Raw genomic sequence first — 18,941 nt, forward strand, 5'->3', positions numbered from 1 at the left:
TAACTCCTGCTGTATCAGCTATATTTTAGCTATAGTAAATGTAATTTTTCTCACACGGGGTGAATAGTTCTTGTGCCGATGAAATGTTATGGCATTTTTCAGGTTCATATCATAATGCTTCAAGTTTCCACAAATAAAGCTTAGCTAAACAGAACTGTTACGTCTATACCACAATATCTGTACTGGTTGCCAGTTTGCTTCTGAACTCAATCCAACAATTTATGATTACTGTTAAAGCCCTGAATGGTTGGAGCCTAGAACTCTGGAGAACCTTACATCTTCCCCTCTTCACCTACATCTTCCCTACCTCATAACAACAAAAGGAGAGGCACTTCTCCGTGTCACTTAGGCTGAAGATATCACTGATTCTAACAGGACTTTTCAGTGGCTGCTCCAAAGTTTCACATGCAGTCCATCACTAAGTCCTCTTGTCAATCTCACCTTTCGGACAGCATTCATACCTCTTAAAATTTATCCATCCATTTCCCTATCTTTACAAAGCATTCTAACAAGTTCCGCAAACTCATGTACTTGCTCCAGTTTTTCGCCAGTTATAACTTACAATAATTAAACCCATTTTCCCTTTTAAACACAATCACTTTGTGCTTTGGTGCACACACTTTCACATCCATACTCCTTGTTACATAAAACCGCCGATCCAACATTCACTGCAAATTATTCTAGTCCTCAGCCAACAACATGGCATTATCTGCATGAAAAAGTCAAGACCATTTACATCTCCAAGCAATATACCTCTACTATCATCACAAGCATTCCTATGCCTTTAGCCCTAAATACACCAACCTCTGGTAAAACATAGGCCTGACAGTGTTCATCCATGCACCCTCCAAGCTTCCTGATCATAATGCTTTCCACAGCAGAGACTATTCTTGAAACCATGACCAAGGGATGGGATGCTAGGAGTTACAGCTCATTAGTATCTACACATGAAAGTCAATTTGGTGTCATGGTGAAGGCACCGGGCTAGAAACCAGGAGACCGTGAGTTCTAGTCCCACCTTAGCAGAAAGCCAGCTGGGGGACCTTGGCCCAATCACTCTGTCTCAGCCCTTGGAAGGAGGCAATGGCAAACCACTTCTGAAAAACCTTACCAAGAAAACTGCAGGGACCTGTCTAGGCAGTCGCCAGGAGTTAACTCTGACTCAAAGGCACAATAAATCATAAAGGTATCTACAGGGCGATAAATTACCTATTACTGTTAAGCTGTTACAGTGTGTGCACAGACAGGAAGCAGACTTGGAGCTCCATAATGACAGCAGGAACCCCTGAAAAACTGTTTTAGCAATCTGACCCAGTGTTTCTCGACATTAGCAACTTTAAGATATGTGGATTTCAACTCCCAGAATTCCCCAGCCAGCATGGCTGGCTGGGAAATTCTGGGAATTGAAGTCCACTTATCTTAAAGTTGCCAAGGTTGAAAAACATTGATCTAACCAGTCAAATGTATGCCAGTGTTAGGGATGACAAAGGGAGTCTCAGATGATACATGTACCTTTTAAAAGCTTTCCAGTTATGTGGAGGAGCTTGAGGAGCTTCTGTTTTTCACATTGCTCCTCAAAGGCCTTTCACCTGAAGATTACTTTTCTCTTTCCACCCACAAAAAGGCAAATAAATACTACTTGAGGGAAAAGAACAGCTCTTAAAACTAACAACCCAGCCCTCACTTCAAACAAAAGTGATTCAAACCCAAACATGCACACACCACACAGATATGCACACACTTGATCCTGGACACATTTATTTCTAGCTTGGAGTAGCTGTAGGTGAGGATACAGTGGAAAAAATATCCTAGGGCTAAAATTTGCTCTTCAGAAACAGAAAGAAAAAGCTTTCACTTGTAAACCAGCAGTTCACATATACCCTTTCCTACAAAATGTTCCAATAAAAGTAAAATAATAATTGTCAGACATTGCAAAGGAAGTATAAAAAGGGATTTTATATGTTTTCTACTTGATGTAGATATCCATTCTTAGCATGTTTTTTTTTAATCTGTTCAGTCGTGTCTGATTCTCGGAGACTGCTCAGACAAGTCCCTGCAGTTTTCTTAGCAAGGTTTTTCAGAAGTGGTCTGCCACTGCCTCCTTCCTAGGCTGGGAGAGAGGGACTGGCCTAAGGTCCCAAGGTCCCCCAGCCGGCTTTGTGCCTAAGGTGGAACTAGAACTCATGGTCTCCCAGTTTCTAGCCTGGTGCCTTCACCACTACACCACACTGGCTCTCTCAGCATCAGTATAGCTCTAGCCTAATTCATATGCAAAACGAAGCTGTAATGTAGTTTGCAACCAATTACGTGGAGGTCATTAAGCAAATCACTGTGGTCATTAAGCAAAATCAGTAGGGAACTGCATGGTTCACTTATTGGAATCTGGCTGGGAAGGTTGAAAACGGTGATCACATGACTGTGGGACACTGCGACGGTCATAAGTGCGAGGAATGGTCATAAGTTGGCTTTTTCAGCGCTGTTGTAACTCCGGACAGTTGCTAAATGAACGGTTGTTAAGCAAGGAGTATCTGTACACATTAGCATTAAAATGTTACAATTTTCTTCAGCATTCTGCCTGGTAAGGCAGCTTGATTGTGTAATGATTAAGGTGGATGACTAGGGCTAGGGAGACCCAGGTTCTAGTCCACACTCAGTCATGGAAGCTCATGGGGTGACTTTAGGCCAGGCCTCTCTCTCAGCCCAACCTATCTTACGTGGTGGTGGTGATGGTTAGCTTTGAGATCTTTCCTCCAAGGAATTCAAGGGGTGTACATGATCCTCCCTCGTTTTTACCCCTCATAAATCTGTGAAGGAGGCTAGAGTGAAAGAAACTGCCCAAGGTTCCCTTTGTCTGAGTGGATATTCAAACATGGGTTTCCCACGCATTCTAGCCCAGATAAAACCATTATACTGAATTAACAGAAGCTGATGCACTTGTAACAAAGCTGATTTTGCAATGAAATTAAGGTGAAAACAAAATGCAGGAGCAGTGAATGAATTAAATTCTAAACTGGGAGTCAGTGGCAGGTAATTTTCTAAACAAGTTTATATCTGACCATTACGTTATACAGACAGACAATCAGCAAATCTTTTGAGGTGTCCAACCTCTGGTTAGATTTCGATTCCCTCTCCTTATCTTCAGTGACACCCAACTGTTCTGGCGACGCGAAGATCTCTTTGTTGACGTTGTTCACCCAGCTGCTTTTGGCATTGCCCGACTTACTCTGACTCAGCTCAGCTAAAATATAAGACATAGACAGAAAACAGGGGAAAATTATCTTGTGTTTTGTCTACTCATGTACAGAGAATAGCCAATATACACTTTGAAGATGCAAGTGTTAAAGAACAGCTCCTTTATTGATCAACATTAAATATGAAACATGGACACCACTATTTTTTTTTACTACTGTACCATCAATACATTCACAATTCTAAATGCTAAATGATACTTAGGTACTTCTGTTCTATCCTATCCTATTGTTAAGAAAGACATCATTTTTAAAACACGTGAAACATTTTACAAACTCTCAGCACTCTTCCGCTGGGGAAAAAGCCCACAGTGATGAGTAAGATTCCTGTAACAGTTTGATATTTGAGAAGAATGAGTTATTCTATAGAAACCCAGTTATTCCAATGGCTCTTGAACAGCGTGGAGTATTGATAAATTATCCCTCTGAGCTTTTTCATTGTGACAGGGAGTCTTCATTCAATATGTCGACTTAGACACAATGGATTCTGAGTTGCTTGGAGAGTGGGTGGCCAGATCGATAGATCAATAGATGATAGATAGATTCATTCTTAAGGTACTAGTTAGGGAGAGCCACTGATCCTGCTGGCTTAGAATTATGGGAGTTGAAGCCCAAAACATCGAAGACGGCGGTAGGCTGGAGGAAAGCTGACTTAAATCAAAAGCATTAAAAGCATTTCCTCATTTTAGAAACGTAACAAAGTGTGTTCTTGATTGAAGATCTACCAAAACAAACACCTCTCCTCCTTTTCTTCAGAACAGCATACCTGTTGTCAAGGGCTTCCTTCTTATTGATGCCCGGATAATATCGGCTCCATGTATTTTCTCTCTGTGCCTCTTTGCCTTGGCTTCATAAAACCACTGCCCACTCATATTCTTGACTTGGGTATCATCTTTTACTTTTTCAGGTAAATGCCTAGAAGAGTAAAAATATGTGGTTATTATATCAGGGGAGGGGAAGCAAGAAAAGGTCAACTGCAATCCAATAGAACTAGAGAATGAATATATGTATGTACAGTATGTATGTCAATTCCCCATGCTCACTTGCACTGATAATGTTGCCTAGTTGGGTAATGAAATGTCTGCAAGTAAACAACCAAGCTCAGAGAGCACCAAGGACTCCATGTTTGTCAGTCCCCTCTTAAGTAGCCTTTCCCGCAGAATGATCCAAACTGTGAACCTCAGCAAGTTGGAGCACCTGGTTCATCTTGTCTAGACTTTGAAGCTATGCAGGGTCAAGCCAGGTTAGTACTTGGATGGTATTCCTCCATGGAATACCTGGGCTGTAGAGTGGAAAATCGAAGAAAACATCCTATCAGAAGGCAATGGTAAACCACTTCCATGTTATTTCCAAGAAAGCTACATGACTACTTGATGAAGTGACCAGGAGACCACCTCAGCAAGAAGATTTACCTTTTTTTTAATCAAGGAAGAGAAAACAAACAAAGGCATCAGAAACAAACATTGCATGCATACACCTACACCGATGCCTTGGGTTTCAATTTCCATATTTTCTAGCCAGCTCAGCCATAGGTACTTATGTATCTGAACTGTACCAACTTGGAAAGACTGCTTAGTAACAGCCAAAAGCTGAAACACCGATTCAGAGACATGCCTAAGCTCCTAACATTTCACAGATGAAAGTAGAAAAGATGCTATTTTCATATTGACTGAGGCACAACCATCCACGCCACCCATTACGGAGGGCCAACACCTTTCCTTTCTTTTGCAACTATTGCTGGTACACCAACTTGCAGCAATAGAACACATGCTTAACATGCAGATGATCTTGGGTTCCATTTCCTGCATTAGACAAAAAGACTCAATTCAATGCAACCCACTACCTGTAGATAATATCAAGTATCAGCATCGTGTTCTTCCCAGGGCATTAAAGGAATCTTGCCCATTCCTATGAATCCAAAATGCTTACTGTATTACAATGATCAGATCAGTGTAGGTACTAAAAGAACAGGTATACACCAAGAATGAAACAACTTCGTGTAATAGCTGCATATCCACCTAAAATTGTACAACTGTACAATAAAGAAGAGATCCTGCCTGTTCAGTCAGGTTCAGCCCTGGTTTCTCTCCATGATCCAGCTGTCTGCCAAGGCATTTCACTGTCCTTTCCTCTCAAGGAGAACAAAAAAACTGGCTCTTTGTGACTAACAGCAGTTGTTTAAAAGTCAACGAACCGGTCAGTCTGGAAAACTTCTGCTGCTAATACCCCTGAAACAGGCTCAAGATTCAAAAGGATTTTGATAAACTTGAACATTGGGCCCTACCCAACAAAATATTGTTCAGTGTTGAGAAAGGTAAGGTTCTACACTTAGGCAGAAAAACGGTGGACAGGTACAAGATAGGTGGTACTTGGCTTAGCAATAGTACTTGCGAGAAAGATCTGAGTGTCTTGGTAGACCACCGATTAAGGATGATCCAGAATGTACCACAACTGCCAAAAAGCTAATGCAGCCTATATCAATAGAGGTATAGTGTCAAGATTACAGGAAGTGATACTACTGCTCTAGGCTGCACTGGTCAGTCCACATATACTGGAATACTGTGCTCAGTTCTGGTTGCCACAATACAAGAATGATGCTGAGAAACTGGAAAGAGTGCAGAGAAGAGCAACAAGGATGGTAAGGGACTTGGAGGCTAAATCTTACAAACAGCAGTTAAAGGAACTTGGTATGTTTGGCCTAAAGAAGAGAAGGCTAAGGGGAGAGATGATAGCAGTCTTCCAGTACAAGAACGGAAGTCACAGGGAAGAGGAGCTAAATTTACTCTCCAGAATAAGTATGACAAAAACCAAGTGGGATGTGGGGTGCTTTACAGTGAGAGATCCAGACTTAAAATAAGGAGGAATTTCCCAACTGTGAGAGCTATTAAGCAATGGAATGGTCTGCCTCCTGAAGTCTCTGGTGCTCCATCACTGGAAGTTTTCAAGAAAAGATTGGACAATCACTTGTCTGAATGATATGAGGATTCCTGTACTGGGCAAGGGGTTGGACTAGGGTTGACCTCCAAGGTCCCTTCCAACCCTATGATTCTATGACTCTATGAAATTTTCTTACAAAACAGCTGTTTTAAGAACTGGATAAGGTTTTTCTGGTCAATAGAGATTCAGATATCTTAAAATTCTTTTGACTTTTTGCTCCTAAAGCAAAAGGACCTCACTTACACCTTATAGTAGGCAGCAGTATAAAACAACACTTAGATAGAGCTAGGGTCAGTTTCCACTGGTCTACTACGTTGCAACCAGAATAGGATAAGTCTGAGAGCAAAGAGGTACTATATTTTAACTAATTTTCTAAGTATATTTTAAATTCCAGAACACTTAGACATTTGCACCCTTTTCTTTCCCAAACAAACAGGTTCCCATAAAGATATTGTTCAACTGGGATTGCCCAATATATAACTATTGTGTTGTTGTTTTTTAATGCACCTTCTCTGTCTTACCTCAATGTGGTTCTTTCCACCTGCAGTTACGGAACACCACTTGAATAAATATGACTGTCAGAAGATAAAAATTCCACTGTAACACAATGCCTATCTTTATACTCCACCTGTTAATCCTAACCCTAAATCAGTTCTTAGAAAGGGTAGTGAAGAGCTCCAGGATTTCTGAAAATTTCCATCGTTTGGGTTTGGACAATGTTTATTAGTTAGAATTCATACCCACATTCTCCCTGCTGTTGCTTAATTCCTTTTGAAAGCCAAAATACTCTTAGCTAAATAGGCATGTTTCTGACATGACTGGAGTTATATGGTTTGAGATTGAGTCTCCTCGGGTGCCATTGTGTTACTGTTGTTTTATTGTTGGTTACTCTTATTTATTCATGTTTTATGGGTTTCTTTAATTCTGTGTTTGCCCCTCAGAGTGGCAACTGTGAGATGGGAAGCCATATAAATTGAAAAATTGAAAAATGGAAGGAAGGAAGGAAGGAAGGAAGGAAGGAAGGAAGGAAGGAAGGAAGGAAGGAAGGAAGGAAGGAAGGAAGGAAGGAAGGAAGGAAGGAAGGAAGTTCCAAATTGTAATCAAGTGGAAGCAGATATTTTACCAAAGCTGAAAACATGTATTTTTCCAACTAATGGCCATATTAGCTGATGATGGAGATAGTTCTGATATGCCTGCCTCTAAGGCCCTTAACGCAGCCTAGAAATGTTTCCCAACAAATAACCACTACATTACAAATGTTCATGTCACAGAAGGGGGAAATTCAGAAAACATGAGAACAGCTACCCAATTAACTGTCATTAAATTCAATTTAGGTTTTATCCTCATCCCATCTGCTCTTTAGAATGCCACCCCGGGACACTAATTGAAGGCCAATAGCAGCCCTCAGTCTGAAAGATTCTGAGCAGGTCTGTCTAGCACACTACCAGATTCATCCAGCCTAGGTTCTAGAGATGTTTGGGGGTAAGTGGAGAGAACACACCTGTTCTTGGCCTGTAAATGTCACCAGAATACACTGAAAATTGTTGTTCATAGCAAGACACTGACTCAATTTATAAATCTGAAATGTCTGATTCACTTCCCTTAATGTTGGATTCTTAGGAAATTGACAGAAGGTGTGGTGCAGGTAGTCAAACAAGAGCTGAGTCACTTAGACAAAACAGTATGTGACATTCAGTTAAAAAAACTTGCATGCTACATACAATCAGTGGGGGAAAGGGGCCAACTACAGAAGGTCTGCAGAGGAAATTTAATTTAATTCTCTTTTTTAAATATGCTATTTACTTCAGTTTAAAAGCTTTCATTGGCATCCAGGGCAGAAAACAGAAGATTGAGCATGCAAGAGGGAATGGCATGAAGCATCTGGAAAAACATAAACATGGCTAGCACTGTGGAGAGAAGCAGTCCTTCCTTTTCAGGAAAAAGAATTGACTATCCAATGTTGTTATATGGCCTTTTTTTCAGCATCATTGTTATTGCTAATATACTTTGCTTTTTACTGGCTGTGGTTTTCAAAGTATGTTTTAAAATTATTAATCTGTGATTTTGACTCTGATATTAGCTATGATGAGTTTTGGAGGCAGAGTAGCTAAAAAAATATTAAATGAAGGGCAAAATTACCACCCAGAGTCATTGCAATACAAGATGGGTGGTGAAGTAATATGATAGATAGATAGATAGGTAGGTAGGTAGGTAGGTAGGTAGGTAGGTAGATAGATAGATAGATAGATAGATAGATAGATAGATAGATTGATTGATTGATTGATTGATTGATTGATTGATTTAAGCAAGTTAGCAAGGAATCTAGGTTTTTTCCAGGGGGACTGCATATCCTTTTCTTAAAAATGCAACCTTGTGCGGTATCATTTCTATTAGAAAGTTATCTAGGCCTATAGAAAGACTGGGCACCCTCCAGACCAGAGGTGTCTGCAGGGTACATATGAAAAATATTCAAGATGGCAGTCAGAACCATGCAAACAAAGCTCCACCCTGAATTACAACCCACTAAACAAATCAATGTAACCTAACCATTCAATAGCCAATGTTTTTTTAAAATATACCACACCCTATCATAAAAGTTCAAAATATTTGCATCTTGGGGCAGGTCCATGTAAAATAATGCAACGGAGGACATACAAGTTCTCTTGTTTTCCAACTGTTTGGACTATTATGTCAAGAGACAGCTCTCATTTCTCCCTAAAAAAGTCAATGATTTATCTCATAAAGGTTGAACAAATGGAAATGTGTTCTGTAATTGTACTTGCATACTTTATGACATTCGTGAAAATATAGTATATAATGTTTTTATGACTTGGTTCATAATACTGTAACATTTTAGTTTATCAGTGATGCACAAAGCCACCTATTATGGTTTAACCACTTTGCTTGTTTAGTCAACAGTGGTGTGGGAAAATTCTGGTTTACAGTTGCATTTTGAAATATATCAAAATTTGTGGTGTATGACAGGGAAAAATAACGTCTGCTAGAAAGCAGTTTGGTGTACTGGTTAAGATGCCAGCCTAGAAACCTGGAGACTGTGAATTCTAGCCTTCCCCTTAGGCATGAAAGCCAACCGGCTGACTTGGGGCCAGTCACTTTCTCTTAGCCCAACCCACATCACAGGGTTGTTATTATGAAGAAAATCATGGTAGGGAGCATTATGTCCTGTAGGAGACATAGGGAATGGCATTCAGACTTGCAAGATTCTGTTACTACAGAATCTACAATAAAAGTAGTCCTGACCTATATGGTTTCTTAGTCTGGTCTACCTCATTGGGCTGACATCTATCTTGCAAGCCTGAATGTGCTTTATCTTTGTGTGAACTAGGGAGGGGCATGTCTGAGACACTTTCTCAAGCTATCTTCTTGGCTTGGGCTCAAGCCCATCTTATTTGACTGTTGCCTTGGTAGCAGCTGTTCCTTCTGTCCCTCAAGGCCATTCCCTATGCCATCTTCCTCAAAGAGGACTACAAGATGAGTGATGATTACTCAGTATGTTTATCACTCTTCATTTTCATTGGGTGAGGTATTGTTGGACATACATTCATGGCTTACATTGTTTTATCAGCATAGATCCAGTTGTAATTGTTGTTGTTTATTCGTTTAGTCGCTTCCGACTCTTCGTGACTTCATGGACCAGCCCACGCCAGAGCTTCCTGTCGGTCGTCAACATCCCCAGCTCCCCCAGGGACGAGTCCGTCACCTCTAGAATATCATCCATCCATTTTGCCCTTGGTCGGCCCCTCTTCCTTTTGCCTTCCACTCTCCCTAGCATCAGCATCTTCTCCAGGGTGTCCTGTCTTCTCATTATGTGGCCAAAGTATTTCAGTTTTGCCCTTAATATCATTCCCTCAAGTGAGCAGTCTGGCTTTATTTCCTGGAGGATGGACTGGTTGGATCTTCTTGCAGTCCAAGGCACTCTCAGAATTTTCCTCCAACACCACAGTTCAAAAGCATCGATCTTCCTTCGCTCAGCCTTCCTTATGGTCCAGCTCTCGCAGCCATATGTTACTACAGGGAACACCATTGCTTTAACTATGCGGGCCTTTGTTGTCAGTGTGATGTCTCTGCTCTTAACTATTTTATCGAGATTTGTCATTGCTCTTCTCCCAAGGATTAAGCGTCTTCTGATTTCCTGACTGCAGTCAGCATCTGCAGTAATCTTTGCACCTAGGAATACAAAGTCTTTCACTGCTTCTACATTTTCTCCCTCTATTTTCCAGTTATCAATCAAGCTGGTTGCCATCATCTTGGTTTTTTTGAGGTTTAGCTGCAAGCCAGCTTTTGCACTTTCTTCTTTCACCTTCATCATAAGGCTCCTCAGTTCCTCTTCACTTTCAGCCATCAAAGTGGTATCATCTGCATATCTGAGATTGTTAATGTTTCTTCCAGCGATTTTAACTCCAGCCTTGGATTCCTCAAGCCCAGCTTGTCACATGATGTGTTCTGCATACAAGTTGAATAGGTAGGGTGAGAGTATACAGCCCTGCCGTACTCCTTTCCCAATCTTAAACCAGTCCGTTGTTCCGTGGTCTGTTCTTACTGTTGCTACTTGGTTGTTATACAGATTCTTCAGGAGGCATACAAGATGACTTGGTATCCCCATACCACTAAGAACTTGCCACAATTTGTTATGGTCCACACAGTCAAAGGCTTTAGAATAGTCAATAAAACAGAAATAGATGTTTTTCTGAAACTCCCTGGCTTTTTCCATTATCCAGCGGATATTGGCAATTTGGTCTCTAGTTCCTCTGCCTTTTCTAAACCCAGCCTGTACATCTGGCAATTCTCGCTCCATGAACTGCTGAAGTCTACCTTGCAGGATCTTGAGCATTACCTTACTGGCATGTGAAATGAGTGCCACTGTTCAATAGTTTGAACATTCTTTAGTGTTTCCCTTTTTTGGTATGGGGATATAAGTTGATTTTTTCCAATCTGATGGCCATTCTTGTGTTTTCCAAATTTGCTGGCATATAGCGTGCATTACCTTGACAGCATCATCTTGCAAGATTTTGTTCAGCTGGGATGCCGTCGTCTCCTGCTGCCTTGTTATTAGCAATGCTTCTTAAGGCCCACTCAACCTCACTCTTCAGGATGTCTGGCTCTAGCTCACTGACCACACCGTCAAAGCTATCCGCGATATTGTTATCCTTCCTATACAGGTCTTCTGTATATTCTTGCCACCTTTAGTGATCTCTTCTTCTTCTGTTAGGTCCTTGCCATCTTTGTTTTTGATCATACCCATTTTTGCCTGGAATTTACCTCCAATGTTTCTAATTTTCTGGAAGAGGTCTCTTGTCCTTCCTATTCTATTGTCTTCTTCCTCTTCCGCGCATTGCTTGTTTAAAAATAATTCCTTATCTCTTCTGGCTAAACTCTGGAATTTTGCATTTAATTGGGCATATCTCCCCCTATCGCTGTTGCCTTTTGCTTTCCTTCTTTCTTGGGCTACTTCTAGTGTCTCAGCAGACAGCCATTTTGCCTTCTTGGTTTTCTCTTTCTTTGGGATGTATTTTGTTGCCGCCTCCTGAACAATGCTGCCAACTTCTGTCCAGAGTTCTTCCGGGACCCTATCTACTAAGTCCAGTCCCTTAAATTTATTCTTCACCTCCACTGCATATTCCTGAGGAATATTCGTGAGCTCATATCTAGCTGATCTGTGGGTCTTCCCTAATCTCTTTAGTCTGATCCTAAATTGTGCAAGAAGAAGTTCATGGTCTGAACTACAGTCAGCTCCAGGCCTAGTTTTTACCGACTGTACAGATGTCCGCCACCTTTGGCTGCAAAGGATGTAATCAATCTGATTTCTGGTGAAGTCCATGTGTAAAGCCGTCTCTTAGGTTGTTGGAAGAGAGTGTTTGTTATGCAGAGTGAATTGTCTTGGCAAAATTCTATCAGCCTATGTCCTGCTTCATTTTGTTCTCCCAGGCCATACTTACCTGTAATTCGAGGTGTCATTTGACTGCCCACCTTAGCATTCCAGTCTCCTGTGATGAAAATAACATCTCTTTTAGGCGTGTTATCCAGTAGGTGCTGCAGATCCTCATAGAACTGCTCTACTTCAGCTTCTTCAGCATTTGTGGTTGGGGCGTATATTTGGATCACTGTGATGTTAGATGGCTTGCCCTGAATTCGAATTGAGATCATTCTGTCGTTTTTGGGATTGTATCCAAGCACTGCTTTAGCCACTTGACTATTAATTATGAAGGCTACTCCATTTCTTCTGTGGTCCTCTTGTCCACAGTAGTAGATCTGGTGGTCATTTGATGTGAAGTGGCCCATTCCAGTCCATTTCAGTTCACTGACACCCAGAATGTCTATCTTTAATCTTGACATCTCACCAATAACCACATCCAATTTGCCCTGGCTCATAGATCTTACATTCCAGGTTCCAATGGTGTGTTGATCCTTAGAACATCGGATTCGCCGTTCACCACCAGCACCGTCGGCCGCTAACCGTCCTTTCGGCTTTGAGCTAGCTGCGTCATCACGACTGGGGCTAGTTGAGCTCATCCTCTGTTCCTCCCCAGTAGCATTTTGACCATCTTCCGACCTGGGGGTCTCATCTTCCAATGGTACACCGACATATCTCTGGTTGTACTGATCCATTTAGTTTTCACGGCAAGAATACTGGGGTGGGTTGCCATTACCTTCCCCAGGGATCGCATTTAGTCTGACCTCTCTGTCATGACCTTCCCGTCTTGGGTGGCCCTTCACGGTTTAGCTCATGGCATCATTGAGGTGCTCAAGCTCCAGCACCACGACAAGGTAACAATCCTTTGCGGAGCCAGTTGTAATAGATACAGACATTCCATTGTATATATTTATTTATTACTCACATTTCTATCACCGCCCATCTCCCCCTAAAACGGGGACTCTGGGCAGTTTACAATAAAATTCACCTTAAAACCTCAACATCATAAAATCACCAAATCAAGCCCTACAATACTAAAATAATAAATAAATATAAATATGGAATCCAAGTGGGAGATATACTGTATATAACTTGAACCTACATTGCATATAATTTATATCTGTATTACAAAATAAAGAAACTACAATATCTCGACTTCAGAATTCCCTGGCTCAGCTGGGACCTTTCATGATGGTAAGAAACAGAAAAAAGTATCAAGAGAGAAGCTTCAGTCTTAGATCATGCTCCTACTCACGTTGCAGAAAAATGGCAAATTGCATGGAGGTACGGCAGGCCAAAAAGGAAAGGAATGAAGGCAGTTTTCCTAAGCCTCAGTTTGAAATTTGAAACAATGAGAAGGATTGAGGCTGCTGTAAAACACGAGAAGAATATAAGGCAGCTAGTTTTGTTCACTTCAGACTGGAAAAGAAATATAAGGAAGCCAGTTTCTAGAGAGTGAGCAAACAGGGAAAGCTAGCAGGATTCTAGCAGAAGAGTTCAAGAGAAAAGTCCTTAAAATCTTTTCCCCAAGTGGATAATTTGTATTTGACTAGCTTGAGAAAAGAAGAAATAAGAAGCCTTTCTATTGGTGCCGCAAGAAACAGAAATTAAGATGAGTGAAAAAGAATCCGCAGTCATGCAAAGTGTGTGGCAAGTTTATATTCTCACCTGGAAAACAACCTGGCATATCTTTGTAGAAAGTGCAAGCATGTAAGAAGAGCAAGGAACGCCAATGCAGTGCAGTACAGTAGTTAAGATAGTGGACTGGGGACAGGGGAGACCTGGGTTCAAGTCCACCTGGAGAAAATCGAGGGCACAGAACTCACTTGGGAAAAAAAAAGATAGTGGGGACAGAGCACTGAGTGGCCACACTACATCTCATAAGAGAGGATCAAGATTCATCAGATCAAAGGAACAACTCCACACAAGGGAAGGAATCAAAGCCACTTGCACGAGCATAACAACCAAAAAGAAGAATGTAAGATATTCTGCATTGCCAGAATTAAGAAATTTCTATGAGGTTCTCACAGAGGAAACGAGCTCTGAGATTTCAGTAGTGATAGAGGACTTCCATTACACCTAGATATGTTGGGAGATTGATTCCACAAAGCATAGTTCTTCCAGGCTTATCTCGGTTACAGAGTTTTCCTTCAGAAGGTGGAAGAAATCATAAGACAATGAACTTTCCTTGATGATAGTGAAATAAAAGATGGAGTCAACGAAGAGGATGGAGCAGAAACGTTGTGGGAAAGCTAACACGTAATGCTAGGGTTTTTGAAAGGAGGATATTGATGTCTATCTCCCTTCAGATACAGTAAGTAGGACTCCATTCCAAAGAAGCTAACATGAAAAGTTGCTCAAAACTGGGAGTTCCAAAAGCACAACTACCAACAATTCTAATGAGGAAACACAGTAGAAGATAGCTGAAAAAACCAGTATGTGTACACAGAGAGCTTAATTAAGACCCGAGAAGAAAGAAGGATCCTGAAAAAGGTTGAAAGAGTGACAAGTCACTAAGGAAGAGTGCATATAAGGTACTATAGCATTGGAGGGTCAGTGTCAGAGCATGGGTTATTGGCTGAAGCAATTTGCCTGAAGAACGGGACAAGAAACTGAAAAGTCTGGTGCACGTCAAGGACTAATCCAGTGAGCAATAGAACTAAGATCTCCTGACTTGTATATTACAGCTCACTCAGCCACAGGAATTCTCTTTCACCAATTCTTGTGACAAGGAAAACAAACTCTTAGTTTGTCACTTTCCTACAAGCTACCTGATAATCCTAGTAACTTCTTGTACATGAAGATTTAGAGCTTACTTGTACCCCTGCCTTCCTAAAGAATTAGCAACCCAGCCCAGCTGAGTAATACAATAAGCAAACAGGCAAGATGACTTCCCTCTCCTTTGCATCCTGCTTAGCAATGGACAGTTATGCACAATCTACAAAATGCCACAAAGCCTTGTGCTACTCCTTGACCTTGCAATGTGGGCAAGCAGAAGATCCAGAATGGTCCTTCCTTTTCTTGCGGAGCATAGCAAACAGGTATTCGGTCCTTTGCTGTGCTTCGGAGTCGGAACTGGAACCACCTGGTGGTGTCTCTGTTTTTGCAAACATTTAGCTCTGCCACAAGCCACAAATCTCTGGACACCCCATTTGCAGCTGGGTCCACAAGGAGGATGAAGGTAAGCAATAAGGGGGTACACGCAGATGCAGACTGAGAGTGATGCACCAGCCATACCATTGTTCTTCTCAGTTTACATGCTCAGATAAGCCAACGGGCAGAATTTAAAGCAGAAAAAGAAAAAAAAAACCACTTGCTTTTCTAAAGGCTTCTGCCACAAAGGAAAACCTAGAAAAGCAGCAGAGGGTGTTTTCCTAGTGTAAACACAACCACAATATTTCACTTTCTCAGACTACATGGTGCCAGTGGCCTTGGTGGTGAGAGTCCAAAAGCACCAGTTTATTTTTAACGTATCTTTAAATCCACTGGGATCCCTATGCTGTTATTACGTCCACGTAACAATGAGCATTCCAGGCCTGCAGGCTGAATCCACAAATTGTTCCCTGTTTCATCAGTTCACTGAGCAGATGGGACATCTTGCAAGGAGTTTATTAGATCTTCTGCAAAGCCTAAAATGTAGTTAGCTATTTTGCTGTAACTCATCTCATAGCAAAAAGGTCCTAAGACTGGAATGCTGACAACTGCCACGGTCAGATTAGATCTCAAGCAAGGAAGCTCTAAAACCACAAAATGACCAAAAAAAAAGCAATAAGACATGTCATCGTCTTTGGCTAGAGACCCAATTTTCGTAGAATCCATGATCTCCATTAGAGGTCCTCTTGAATGTCCTATCATGAAAGGTGGGGAAAAGAAGGCCAGACTTTTTCAAAAACAGTTCCCAAACTGTAAATCTCCAGGAAGACCAAATTATCTCCATTTTTACATGCAGTTAAAAAAAAAAGAAGTACTGTTTGTTGGTCCTAATGAATTTTTATATTCTTGTGGTTTAAGCAATGTTTTATTTTTGTCTTTATTTTGTTATGTTTTATGTATTTTTAACTACTAAATCAAAATCAAACCAATCTTTAGTACAGACATAAATGAGCATATTGATTACTGTTGTTATTCATTGCATAGGTCACAATAGATAAAAAAAGCTATCCATAAATCCATTTAATAAAATCTCATTTTAATGTATGCACTGATATTTCTATGCTGTTTTTGCAGTCATATCTCAAAGTGGTTCAATTAAAAAAAAACACCTAGTAAAACACAATAATAGAAGTGAAGTTAAAACAATATAAAAACCATAATAATTAAAGGAGTGGAGAGAGAAAGAAAAAGGGAAATGCTATTCTTCTGTAATGTTCATAGAAGTTATTGTCTTCAACAGGTTCCTAAAAGTTGTAACAATAATTATGAATTTCAGTGGGGAGAGCATTCCAGAATGACACTGCCACCAGAGAAAACTCCTCCATAAGTAATTATGAGATTATGATTTGTTAGTCACTGTACATACAGCGTTTTTTATTTATTCAATCAAAATTGCCCTTTATATTTGTATTTCTCCCTCTTGCCAAATATTAAGATCAGGAGCCATCCAATGAAGATGATAAGAAAGACATTTAAAATCAAGAAAAGGAAGCTGAGACATGTAGTCCCTAATTAAGCTGCAGAGTTCATCCCAAGATATAATGAGGGCTACTAACTTCAATCACTGTCAAAGGAGATTGAAGAAGCCTGTGGAGAACAGATGAAGGGCTACTGGTCCTCAGAATTCAGCCTTACCTCCAGATTGGGGTGGAATGCCAGCTATAGAGGAACAATTGTTGGTGAAGGATATGTCTCCATCTCCTACTTGGGAGCACCCCAGAGGCATCTGGTTGGCAAGTATGAGAAACAGAGTGCTGGACTAAGATGGGCCTCAGCCTGATCCAGCACAGCTGTTTTTAGGGTTCCAGGGGTACCCCAAAAATAGTTCCCACCTGGAGTGCATTAAGTAATCTAAACAGTGAAGTTGAATGCCATGTATTTTTCTACAGGGACTGCTGCACAGGATGTTTACACACCAATTTATTTATACAACGTATAGACCATTTTTAAAATTATTATAAACAATCCCCAAATGAGACTTTCACTTTGGTTTGTACATTTCTGCCACTGCAACCAACAGAGCACACTAAGCACAACAGTTCTGTTTCATTCTACTGGACCAACTGGAAGATCCTGTCACTTCTGACTCTACGGATGATGTCACAGAATCAAGACTTACTTTTTGCATGCTTTAGCAAAAAAAAAAAAAAAAAAAGGACCCTTATTTATATGGTTGAACCATTTGCATAGCTGCCCACCTCACAATGGTGACTGTGGGAGTGGGGGGGATACAAAAACTAAAACCAAACAACAATTACACAGTTCATAAAATCAATATGCAAGCCCAGCCGGGGTTAAAAAACCATTCCCATTCAAATCACTCAAACAAAAGAATCAGTGAATGGGCTCACTTGACCTTATGGCCCAAATGCCTTTGAGAGCTTCCAGGTGTTTTAATGCCTTGCAAAAGGGTGGGGCCATCCAGATCTCCACAGGCATGCTGTTCCATAGCTCAGGCACAGTGACCAAGAAGAGACATATTTGCATTATGCCCCTACAGGCCTAACTACAGATAGTCCTCACTTACTGACAATTGGGACTGACTGGAATTTCAGTCGCTAAGCAAATATGACCCAATTTTACAACCTTTTTTTGTGGCAGTCCTTAAGTGAATCACCAGTTGTTAAGCGAATCACATGGACATTAAGCAAACCATGTGGTCATTAAGTGAATCACGCGGTTCCCCATTGATTTTGCTTGTCGGAAGCCAGCTGGGAAGGTTGAAAATAGCTATCATGTGACCACGGGATGCTGTGATGGTCATAAATGCAAACCAGTTGCCAAGTGCTCAAATCATGATCATGTGACAGTGGGGACACTGCAACAGTTGTAAATGTGAGGACTGGCCATAAGTTGTTTTTTCAGCACCATCGTAAGTTTGAACCTTCGCTAAACAAATGGTTGTTAAGCGAGGACTACCTGTATTAAAACAATTGGAACGAAACAAGTAAACAAAAACCAAACCCTCTTCCCAAATGGTGATTAATTCAGCAACTCTGAAAAAAGGTAATGGTTGAGCAATCTCTATCCATTCATGCCCTTGACCTAGCCAACTTGTCCAAGTGGCCTGCGATGTGGAATTATTTGTGACTGTTACCTGATTCTCTCCTCTTCAGTTCTCTTTAAGTCTGAATCTCGCTCCAGCACTTTCAAAATTGACTCTTGCTCTTCATCTGTAAGAAAGCTCAAGTCGATCATCTTGTCGGTTGAGAGCCGAGAAGGAAAAGAACTCTAAAAATCTTCACTGACAATGCCAGCAATTGTAGATCTATGAAGCAGAAGGGCCACCAGAGCAAGCACAGCTTAAAAACAGCCCCAAATTCTGTTGCTGGGTTTGAACAAGCTGTACATCGGTAGCCAAGAGTCTCTTAACAGGACGTTGCATTCCTGGATGGGGCTCATCACACTGATGTTATGTGGTAGGCGCCTGTTTCAAGATGATCTTCATCTGCAGTGTGAGAAGAAGAGAAACATTCAGTTCTAGTAATTTCATAGAAGAAAGCATGGGGGAGGGAGGCGGGAGATCAGATTGATATGTTAAAATTCCATTATCACAACAGAACAAACTGAACAGACCACAGTTTATTACAACCGGTAATCAATCCAAAAGAGAGAGAGAAAATACAGCAAGATATCCATCTACATATAGGAAAATGTACAGCATCTGTAGG

General features: G+C 41.0%; 1 protein-coding gene across 2 annotated transcripts in view; it reads right to left on the reverse strand.

Moving 5' to 3' along the window:
* Positions 1-18,712, reverse strand: part of SYTL2 (synaptotagmin like 2) — a 48,285-nt gene extending 29,573 nt beyond the window's left edge. Inside the window, exons 1-3 of one of the 2 annotated variants that reach the window (XM_063305892.1) lie at positions 18,368-18,712; positions 4,015-4,163; positions 3,106-3,238 (exon numbers count right to left, since the gene is read on the reverse strand). In XM_063305892.1, coding sequence (XP_063161962.1) covers positions 3,106-3,238; positions 4,015-4,163; positions 18,368-18,468 — 383 coding nt within the window. In that variant the 5' untranslated portion in view covers positions 18,469-18,712. The remainder of the gene's footprint in view (positions 1-3,105; positions 3,239-4,014; positions 4,164-18,367) is intronic. The other variant, XM_063305894.1, reaches the window with a different exon arrangement.
* Positions 18,713-18,941: the final 229 nt, after the last annotated feature.

This window comes from Candoia aspera, chromosome 5 (assembly GCF_035149785.1).
Source record: "Candoia aspera isolate rCanAsp1 chromosome 5, rCanAsp1.hap2, whole genome shotgun sequence".
Classification (NCBI taxonomy): Eukaryota; Metazoa; Chordata; class Lepidosauria; order Squamata; family Boidae; genus Candoia; species Candoia aspera.